The sequence below is a fragment of the Otolemur garnettii genome, unplaced genomic scaffold (genome assembly GCF_000181295.1).
Source record: "Otolemur garnettii isolate 467f Iridium unplaced genomic scaffold, OtoGar3 scaffold00001, whole genome shotgun sequence".
NCBI lineage: Eukaryota > Metazoa > Chordata > Mammalia > Primates > Galagidae > Otolemur > Otolemur garnettii.
In genome coordinates, this window is record NW_003852396.1 from 1,095,821 (window position 1) to 1,106,981 (window position 11,161).

An 11,161-nucleotide genomic window follows, 5' to 3' on the forward strand; every position below is an offset into this window, starting at 1 on the left:
GGCTATTTTTTGGTTGCAGCCGTCATTGTTGTTTGGCGGGTCCGGGCTGGGGATTTGAACCCGCCACCTTAGGTGTATGTGGCTGGCGCCTTAGCCTGTTGAGCTATAGGCGCGGAGCCTGTTTGTTGTTTTCCTACAGCACTGTGAATGTATGGAATTATCCTTCACCACAACCAGGACACCCTTGCTGCTTTCACATAAGGAGACACAGAGAAAAGGCAGTAAATGGAGATGGGAAGGAATGGTCTCCCGCTAATGGGCCCACAGGTAGGTGCAGTAGAAATGGAGAGAAAGTTTTACCGTGTCAGCCAGAATCTGCTGCTGCAGAAGAAGCTGCTGTTTCTGTTCCATGATCTGCCTCTGCAGGGTCTGTTTCTTTCCCATTAATTGCTGATTCAACAGGGATTGCTGGGAGTTCATGAAACCACTTCCAGTGTTTGGATTTGAGCAGGGGCTGGGACTTGGACTGGGGCCCGTGTTCTGGCCTACCACAGAGTGTTGATCCTAAACAAGAGAAAGTGGGGAGGGAAAGCTACTGTGAATTAAGAGAAGAAAAATATAGCCTAGATTCCAAACATTTTTTCATCCTGCTCAAGATCAAACATGGTTAAAGGGTTGGAGATTAGAGAATAGCTTTTTAAATGTCCAAGAAATAATTAAACATCATAGCAACCAAATCACTGGGGTTAATGACATCAGGGCGCTGGAAAGTGCCCCTGTGACTCTCATGGTAGAACGTCTACGTTCCAGAAAGTGTTTATGGAACCTCAGAGAAAACTACCATAAAAACATAAGGCAAAGCTCTCAATTTCTCAGAAACAAATACATTATAGAGTAACAAATCCTTCCTTTTCCCTCAAGTTAACATGCGTCATAGTGGATTCTGTCATGAAAATCATGTCTCCATTCACATGTTTAAACGTTGAAACCATTTGGGACAGAGACATTTTTGCTGTGCCCATCTTTTTGTGATGAGAAGGCAGGAAGGCCTGTGAGTTTTTGTTTTACGAATGCTCTGAAACTTGGAATTGGCTTCATGTTTAAGTGACTTGTTAATTTTGTTCCCTGATGAATAATTCAGAAATCAGAGTGCATTAACCAGTAAAAGGACTTCCCCACACCCCTGACCATGAGGAAGTCATTGATGAAGAACTCACACTGCACACAAAGACCACTGGGTACTGGGGAACGGCCATTCTAATTTGACGTCTGTCCCATTCTTGAGGCATTGACAGATCAAGACAAGGGACACTTCAGACACTTCAAAATAACTAAGTTACCACAAAAATAAGTAAGTGAGGTCATGGCTACGTTAATCACTTTGATTTAAGCATTCCACATTGTACCCCATAAATGTATGCAGTTACGATTTAATAAAAAGTTAAACAATAAAAAAAGAATTCTCATTAATTCCCAAGGACACGTTCAGGACTGAGCTGCATATAAGTCCACACTAGTGGGGTCACAGAAGACTAGAAGACATGGCCCTCACCTGGGAGAATTTATGACATAAGTAAGAGAGAAAATACTTACATGTATAAATACAAGGAAATATAGAATCAAATTTTATGTGATAGCACTAAGGCAAAGACCCTTACACTGGACAGTCGTCTGGGACTCGGGTTACGATGTGCATGCCCTGGCCTTGCCCCCGAGAATCTGAGGCTGTAGAGCACGCCCCCCCCCCCCACAGGTGGTTCTGATGCTCATTGGTCAGGGAATACACTGTGAGAAACATGGACTATACCGGAGCAGCAGAGTCGGGCTCTCATCTCCCCGCTGCACTGTGGGGGTTACGAAAGATAGAAAGATAAAGCCACTCCCATGATGCCTGAAAGGGGCAGTAGCAGGTGCACCATTTGTTGAGATTCTCTTCCCTTTTATCTCTTTCTTTAGTAATCTGCTGAGCTGTGAAAATAAATAGTAATTATTTGATTACTTTTTTTGAGACACAGTCTCACGCTGTTGCCAAGGCTAGAGTGCTGTGGCATCATCCATCATAGCTCAGAGCAACCTTAAAGTCTTGGGTTCAAGGGATCCTCTTGCCTCAGCCTCCTGAATAGCTGGGACTATAAACAGGCCTGGCCACCATGCCCGCTGATGTTTCTGTTTTTAGTAGAGACAAGGTCTGGCTCTTGCTCAGGCTGGTTTCCAACCCCTGAGCTCAAGCAGTCCATCTGCATCAGCCTTCCAAAGCACTAGGAAGATTACTGGTGTCATGGAGTCACAGAGCTGGTCAGTAACTAATTAAAAATAAGCCTTGGCCTTGCTTTAGTAAGGCCTGGGGTTTCAGAGCTCACCACCTGCCCCCAAAGCAAAGGGCTACAAAATAGTCCTAAGTGTAGCCACCCGCTGAGGCTTCCCAGTGCTCAGTGCCGGGTGCTCGGTGTCTACCCGGTTCATCTCATTCACACCTCCCAGCTAAGCAAGAACGTGCATCATTATCCAGGCCTGCAGATGAGGAACCTCAGCTTAGAGACACGCAGCTGTGAGCCGCAGAGGAGGTCTGAAGGCAGGTCTGTCTGACTCCACAACCCTCGTTCTCAGTCACTGTACTCTAAGGCCTTTCATCAGAGACAGGAGGCATTGAGAAGGAAGATTTTGTACTTTCAACCTGTGCCAACCCTTCTGTTCAGGCAGCACTCTTCTCAGGCTGAACGCCCTCAGGTCAGGCAGGTGGAAGGGAGTGTGCTGGGGGGAGGCAGGTCCTCCTCACCAGGCAGTTAACAGTGACTGGAGCCCTCCCCGTGGTACATGTCAGCTCTGCAGCTTAATAGAGCCACCCACTGACACCTTCGTGCACCTCCCTGACCAGTCAGTTCTGGCAACTTTACACCATCAGGACTCATAGAGAAGATTTCACTGCATGTGTCCTACAAGCCTCTAGGAATGTGGACTGGAGACACAGCACTTGAGAACCGTGAGCAGGGTGGGCGTGGACGGACCAGTGAGCCGAATCATGAGCAGGGTAGTGGTGGACGGACCAGTGAGTGAGGGTGTGGGAGGGTGAGTGGGAGAGGAGATGCGTGAGGATGAGGGATGGACCACTTGGGCTAAGGAAAGGGGAGCAGAGCCTGTAACAGGGGGAGGGAGGGTCAGAGCAGTGCTCAGACAGCTGACAGTGGGGTTAGGTGAGAGGAGAAATGCCAGAGGCCAGGGTTGGCCTCCACTTTCCACTTCAACCAGAGCAGAAAGAGTCTGCTCTTGTTTAGGATATAATTTGGAGTTTCATGCAAGACTTTGAAAAGAGGATTTAATTTTTTTTAAGTGGTGGACAAACGTAGGCAGAAAAAAATCAGTGAACTTTCCTTTCAGATTCCTTTACATCACCAAGCAGTGGACAAGAGTGTGCATTCTGGAGAAGGCCCACTCGGTTTGAGTTCTGGCCCTCAGTAGTATGTGACCTGGCAGAAGTTAATTCACCTCTGTAAGCCTCAATTTCCTTATCTGTACAATGGGAAAGTCACAGCACTGACTGCGGTGGGTGCCTGTAGGACTCCGAGGCGGTAATCCACCGAGTGACAGCTGCTGATTATTAACGTTATTTCAACACGTGGGAGAAATAGGCTGGTTTTGTTCGTGTACTTTTCTTCATCATGAAGCAAAAGAGACAGAATTTGCAGACTGCAGAGTGCTTTCCTGTGTCAGCTCTGTAAGGAATGTGCAGGCCTCAGTCACGTTATAGATTACGACCCACCTGGGGCCCAGGACTTACCCCCATCCTCCTCAGAGATGCCAGGAAACGCCTGGGCGCCACTCAGAGGAGCTTTTGGAAGATGCTTCTCTCATTTGGGTCAGAAGCTCAGGTCAAGGCTTTGATATTTTGTTGTTTGCTGTGCTGTTTTTTTTTTTTTAAACATTTAATTATTTATAACTAGTACAATCAAAGACATTCACTCAGTACATGCCTGAGTCCCGTCATTTGTAAATGATGGTGATTGTATCAATGAAATGAAATCAGACCAGATGAAATTCAGAACAGTGCCAAGGACTTAGTAGGTGTTTCATACATTTTAAGTGTTATTTCTTTTCTTATTTTTGTGTTTTTTAAATACCAGAGAGCTGCATTATGTCCAATTATCCTTGTGGAGAAGCCCAGACTGCCAAGTGTCCCTGGACTGCACATGGAGCATGTGTGGACCCATCACATCTTAACACAGGTTGGCTCCTGTCCTTTCCCATTGGCCACAGGGTCCATTAATTTATTTTTATACCCTCCCATTTCTATTACTGGCTTAGCCTATCCTGACTATGCAAGCTTAAGACCTCTGGCATAGTTTATCTGGGAAGATAAGAGAAACACACACCACACCCTCCACATAAACACTCACCCAAAGTTACGACAGCAGAAAGCAAAGCATATGAATTTCCATTCGGTAGTAAGGAACCTACCAGAGTCTTAGGATTAACACCTGGACCACCTGATGCTCAGTCCCGTCACACACGCATCCAGCAACCCACTGATGCATCCCACAGACTTTACTGAATGTCCACTATGTGGTAGGCAATTTTCTAGAGATGAAAAAAAGTATTTAGAAATGGGAAAAATGGAAAGAAAGGTGGTGGATGGAGTGCTCAGTGTTGACAGAATTGATGAGCTTCGCTGGGCGCAGGCAGTGGCTCACGCCTGTAATCCTAGCACTCTGGGAGGCCAAGATGGGTAGATGTCTTGAGCTCAGGAGTTTGAGACCAGCCTGAGCAAAAGCAAGATCCTGTCTCTAAAAAACAGAGCTGGGAGGTGTGGCAGGTGCCTGCAGTTCCAACTCCCAACTACCTGGGCCCCTGGAACTACAGGATCTCTTGATCCCAAGGGGTTTCCACGAGCTATGACACCATGGGACTGTAGCAAGGGCAACAGAGTGAGACTCTTGTCTCAAAAAAAAAAAGGATTGGTGAACTTCAAAATAATTTCTCTAGAAATGTGGAAAACCACCCTCCTCTAAGATTTATAAAAGGTCTATGTATCAAGAAAATGTAACTATGTCTCTTTCTGTCTCTAATCAAACAGAAGAACTAAATTTACTTTCATTCCTTCACAATACTAAAGAATATCCTAGGACCCTTTCCCCCAGGGTCTTAGGGTTGTCCAAATTTGAAAGAAGTGCTGGGGGGAAGGCATGTGCCCTGTGTGGAAGAAGGGATAAGAGATACTTTTTGGAATTTTCTAAAAGATTTAAAAATGTTGCAGCTTCGGGCCTTACCATGCACACACATTCCTTTAGTTCATGACTGAAGTAACAACTGGCTGCGGCTGCTTCCCCCCCTTATGTTGCTGTGAAACACACAACACCTTACACGGGATTTCTGTCATTGCCAAGATGGTGTGCAAAGGTTATTCCATGGAATATTCTGAAAGAAAAATATGCCCTGATGCACTGGTTTTGATTTTCATATTCAGGCTCATTCTTTGCCTTAAACTCAGCCTATGTAGGACTTGACTTAATAGAAATCATCTGTTTCTCCCCCAGCACTTCTTATCTCCTAGAGAGCATGTGAAGACCATGGCGAAAATGGCCTTCCTCAACTAGGAGGGGTGTGTGTGTGAGAGAGAGAGAGATGAGTGTGTGACGGAACCTTTTATAGGTATGATAGAAAACCCAGTTTTCTAGAGAAACTGGAGTTCACGACTGATATGGCAGCAGGTAATAGTCAATGACTGGTTCAAATTGTGAATCTTTTTGTGTTTTCTCCCCCAGTTTTAAAATAACAGCATTTAATGCTAATCTACAGTATTTTAATGCTAAAATAGGTTTCTGCTCCTATCCTCTCAGGATTTAATGTCAGTTGACACTAACTATGTATTCATAGACAGTTTTTCATGGTTGTGAGTATGTGTGTGTTTGTGATTTTAGCCTTTCCACAGTATTAAGTCACTGAGACAGATTAGCAAGCCAGTGTTTAAATGTGATTAAAGCTTCTTGATCCTTGTTTCAATCTAGCACAGGACTGCTAAACCAATGAAAGCTTGTCTGTATTCTTTTAATAGAGTTCTATCAACAATTACCTATGTCCTAAAATTATTGTCTTCACTCTACTTTTATTCATTAATTCAACAAATATTTATTGAATGTTTACTATGAATCACATAGCCTTGTAAGGCTCTGGGGACAAAGCAATAAAAAGAGACCAGAGGAAGTTGTCACCTGTGGCTCAAAGGAGTAGGGCGCTGTCTCCATATGCCGGAGGTGGCGGGTTCAGACCCAGCTCCGGCCAAAAACTGCAAAAAAAAAAAAAAAAAAAAAAAAAGAAACCAGAGGAATTCTCATGAACCTAAATCAAACATAATTTTTATGCATTTTAGAATCAGAATCTCTTAGTGGGATAATTCCTTTTCTCAAAATGCCATACCAATCAGAAAGGATTTGAAATCTTAGTTTCAACATTTGTTAGGCTACACCCAAGTGGTCCTGTGTTTACACGAAGGTGGAATTTCGAGCACCCTTTCTGTCCAGGGCATCAGCCTCTCAGGAGCACCTCACTCCTCTGTCCCTAGTCATCACTAGTATTTAGAAACCATATCTGCTCTTTCCCTCTGGGAATATTTTAAAATTATTTCAGATCAATAGTAAAGATTTCATAATAAATTCATGTGCCTACCATAAAATCAGTGAATTCACTAATACTCTCTTCTTTAAAATTTCTGGGATAAATATTTAAAGTAAAAGTATGTATGAAAGAAATCTTATGAATCTCTTCAATACCCCACAGCACAGGACAGGCCTGGTCTTACCGGGTCTTACTCTGACAGAGTTTCTGTAAATCACACGGTGGTCAATACTGCGGATGTGAGAGATCTTTAAAAAAGATATTAACTAATAGAAGTGCTGAGTTCCCTCCCTTCCTTCATTGTAATGTAACTGCAGGACTGCTCTCAGCACAAGGTAGAATGGAGCACAATCAGACTCATCCTGAGGCAGCAGGTAAACATCCCCGGCTTTACCATGTGTATCAGAATGTCAGAGGCATTGAGTTCAGTCACTTTTACTGTTAAAGCAGTTTAGTGGGCTGAACAGTGAACAGGAAGTTTCAAAAAACAGGCAGAATTATCGGGCAGGTACTGTTCTCTTAATATTAAAGAAAAGTGTCTAGAGAATATTTGTCTGTTATAGGCATCTGGATAAAATGGTCTCTGTTCTTTTTTAGGAAGGGGGACTTGGGGACTTTGCCTCCTCTCCCCAAATGAAGTAATGTAAATTATTTGAGATCCATGAAAGCATTTGGCATGGGATGACTATGCTTTCTTATTCTTGGCTTTTAGAGCTAGGCATCTGCAATTTGCAAAACAAATTCAAGATAAAGCACCCAGCTGGGCAAGTCTGGACAGTGGACCTCACAAACTGTTTGCTGTTCAGCCGGTCTTTCTCTCACCACCCCCTTCTCTCTTTCCTTATTGTCCTCTCTCTTTCCCAGCCTCAATGAATTAACTGCTCGACTATTTTTCCAGACTATTCATCTAAACTGTCTGTGATGAAGCCATTTATTTATCTCTCTGCCTGAGAAACAAGTTGCCTTAACTGTTTCAGATACCCTACAGGCCGGCAGGCTCACTTACGTCAAGTTACTTATTTGGGGCATGGCTATAGAGGCAGTTATGGGCGGCTAAAATAACTGGGCGGCTCTCATTTGACATGACAGCAATGATAACAACAATAGTGACAACAAAACAATTATCAGGATATCATCCAGGAAATAGCTTGCAAACAAAAAGATCAACGGGAGGAAACCCTGCCATCTGCAGGTTCCCCGGCCTTCCAATTTTCTGTTTCAAGGGTCACCAAACCATGCCATGATAGGCCAAAGACAGCCTGCCACCCTTTTTGGTAAGTAAAATTTTCTTGGAACACAGCCATATACATTCATTCATATACTGTCTGTGGCTGCTGTTCCTATTGTAACAATAGAGGTGAATGGTTGTGGCAGACACCTATGGCCCACATGGCCTAAAATATTTACTATTTGGCCCTTTACAGACAAGCTTGCTTAACCTTTGTTCTGTTTGGCTGTATTGGTCAAGTAAAACTAGGTACTTTGGCCTTTTGCATTAAATTTTTAAAGTGCCTTAGAGAAAGTACCCAGCAATTCGTGGAAGTAACTGCCAAACTGAGGCTAAGAAATATTTATCATAAGGTATGTTTACAATAGTCCTCTGCTTCAGCGACCATTAAGAATAGCAGGATCTTTCCTAAGAATATAAAAAAGTTAAAAATCACAACGGAAACCCAAATCGCAGGCACTCAAAAACAGAACTTATAGATCTTTCAGCCAACTTCATTTGACAGATAGAGGCACTACATGGAAAGGTTAAGCAGTTGACTTGCGTAAGGTCCCATGCCTCACCGAGAGCTGAAGAATACACAGCCACATCCAGGAAGATATTGAAAGAGAAGTAAATGGAACAAAATTTAGTAGTTTGAAAGGATTGTCTTATAGCTTGTCTGATAGAACTGGCTTATTGGGGTGAGAAGTGAGGAGGTGGAGGTGTGGAAAGGTGCACCTCAAAAAGCACAGGAGAACGTACTGGTGTGGTATTTTGTGAGTAGTAACTGCTTTCCTGTTTTTTTCCTTGCTTATTCAGCACCCTCTTTTCCACCCTGCAGGGAAACCCTGATCACATGTTTATAATTTGTTTGGTTCAAATGATTACAATGAGTTTGTGGTCATAGAGTTCATCCTTCAGATGTTACCTAATTTTTAAGTCACCAGGACACTGTGTCTATTTTTAGCCTCTGGGGTGGACACTTATGATGGGTCGGTACAGAAACCAGTTCCATGAGTGAGAAAGCAGAATTTGGGAGGGAGAATGGCCAGGAACAAAACGTCAGTAGGAGGAGTTTGGTAACTCAAGAGAAGGAATGAGAAATTTGTCTTAAAAGAGAAATTCTGCAATTTAGAAGGGTTATTTGTGACAGATTTGAAATTTCTGCACTATAAGGTGGCATTAGCTTTCTGCCTCTAGAGCAGTAGTTTCAAACTTTTCTTTGGATCACAGTTTTTTTGTTTGTTTGTTTGTTCGTTTGAGGATTTCATATGGATTCTGCTTCTCTTCCCATCCCCCAAATACACATACAACAAACAGTCTTTTCTACAATTTTAGGGAGTTTACAAATTCTCTAAACAGGCTCGGCGCCTGTGGCTGAAGTGGCTAAGGCGCCAGCCACATACACCAAAGGTGGCAGGTTCAAATCCAGCCCGGGCCTGCCGAACAACAATGATGGCTGCAACCAAAAAAAAAAAAAAAGCTGGACGTTGTGGTGGGCACCTGTGGTCCCAGCTACTTGGGAGGCTGAGACAGGAGACTCGCTGGAGCCCAGGAGCTGGAGGTTGCTGTGAGCTGTGATGCCACAGCACTCTACCCAGGGGGACAGCTTGAGGCTCTGTCTCAAAAAAAAAAAAAATTCTCTAAACATCCACAGACCATCCAGATCTCAGATTGAGAACTCCACCCCCAATGCCTCAAATGTTAATATTTATGAAAGTAATAAATACATCCTCTACATCATATTCCCAGCTTAAAACAATCGTGGCTCCCACTGCCATTGGTTCCAAATCTTAACTCCTGAGACTGGTATACAAGGCCGTCCATGAATGGTTCCTTGAGTCTCTCTTCAATATTATTTCTTAACACAACCCTTCTTTATACTACAGTGGTATTAAGCCACCTGTGATTCTGCATACTTAGAGCGCTTTCTCTTCTCCAAATTTTTGCACATGGCTACTCATAACTTCTCTGCCTGAACACTTTTTCTCCGCCCATCGTTCCTGGGATCAGCTCAGATGTCATATTTTCAGGAAGTCTTCTCTGGCCTCCCAATGCTGAGTTAGAAACCCCGTCTGGTGCTTCCATCATGCCTGGCTAGTGGCCCAGTAGCCAGCTTTGGTCACTTTGTGTGACAATTCTTTGTCTGCTTATGTTTTTCTCCCAAGATAAGTGCTTGGAAGGCTGGAAGATGTTCATCACGAATTCCCAGGGTATAGTAAACTCTCCATAAATGTTTTTTGACTAAAAAATACATGAATGATTGGAGATGTATTGTGAGGTAGAAAATGAGGACAGAACTTCCTACTGTGAGGTTCATGGGCTGAAAATGCCGGCTCTTTTCAAAGGCAAATGAAAACCCAAGTAGGAGAGAAGGTAAAGGCTGTGCAATGTTGTGAATCCAGTGCTGTTTTTACAGGTGTGCCACTTAGGAAGGGCCCTCAGCAGAAAGGATGTTTTGGGGAGGAAAAGTTAGTGGTGAATGATGATGGCTCTCATGATGGCCATGGTGATGGTGCTTATGTGCTGTGCGGCAGGAGAAGGCACGTGGACGCAGCATGACTTCTACTGACAGATATCATTTTCTTTCTGAGATAGGGTCTCACTACATTACTCTTGGTAGAGTGCTGTGCCATGATAGCTCACAGCAACCTCAAACTGCTGGGCTCAAGTGATCCTCTTGACTCAGTCTCCCAGTCCCTGGGACTACAGGTGCCTGCCACATAACCAGGTAATTTTTCTATTTTTACTGGAGATGGGGTGTTGCTCTAGCTCAGGCTGGTCTCTGAGATCAAGAAATCCATCCAGAGTTCTGTGATTCCAGGAGGGAGGCACTGCAGCCTCCAATATTACACCCAGAGTTCTGTGATTCCAGGAGAGAGGGACTGCGGCCTCCGATATCACACCCAGGGTTCCATGATTCCAGGCGGGAGGCACTGCAGCCTCCAATATCACACCCAGAATTCTGTGATTCCAGGAGAGAGGGACTGCAGCCTCCAATATCACACCCAGAGTTCTGTGATCCCAGGCGGGAGGCACTGAGGCCTCCGATATCACACCCAGGGTTCTGTGATCCCAGGAGGGAGGCACTGAGGCCTCCGATATCACACCCAGGGTTCTGTGATCCCAGGAGGGAGGCACTGCAGCCTCCAACATCACACCCGGGGTTCTGTGATTCCAGGCGGGAGGCACTGCAGTCCCCGATATCACACCCGGGGTTCTGTGATTCCAGGAGTGAGGCACTGCAGTCCCGATATCACACCCAGGGTTCTGTGATTCCAGGAGGGAGGCACTGCGGCCTCCGATATCACACCCGGGGTTCTGTGATCCCAGGCGGGAGGCACTGCAGTCCCCGATATCACACCCAGAGTTCTGTGATCCCAGGCGGGAGGCACTGCGGCCTCC

At 44.6% G+C, this 11,161-nt stretch overlaps 1 protein-coding gene across 1 annotated transcript in view; it reads right to left on the reverse strand.

Annotated features, from left to right (window-relative positions):
• The window catches only part of MAML2 (mastermind like transcriptional coactivator 2), a 386,485-nt gene that overhangs the window by 19,330 nt on the left and 355,994 nt on the right, over positions 1-11,161 (reverse strand). The window contains exon 3 of the mRNA XM_003781322.3: positions 301-504. Coding sequence (XP_003781370.1) covers positions 301-504 — 204 coding nt within the window. The remainder of the gene's footprint in view (positions 1-300; positions 505-11,161) is intronic.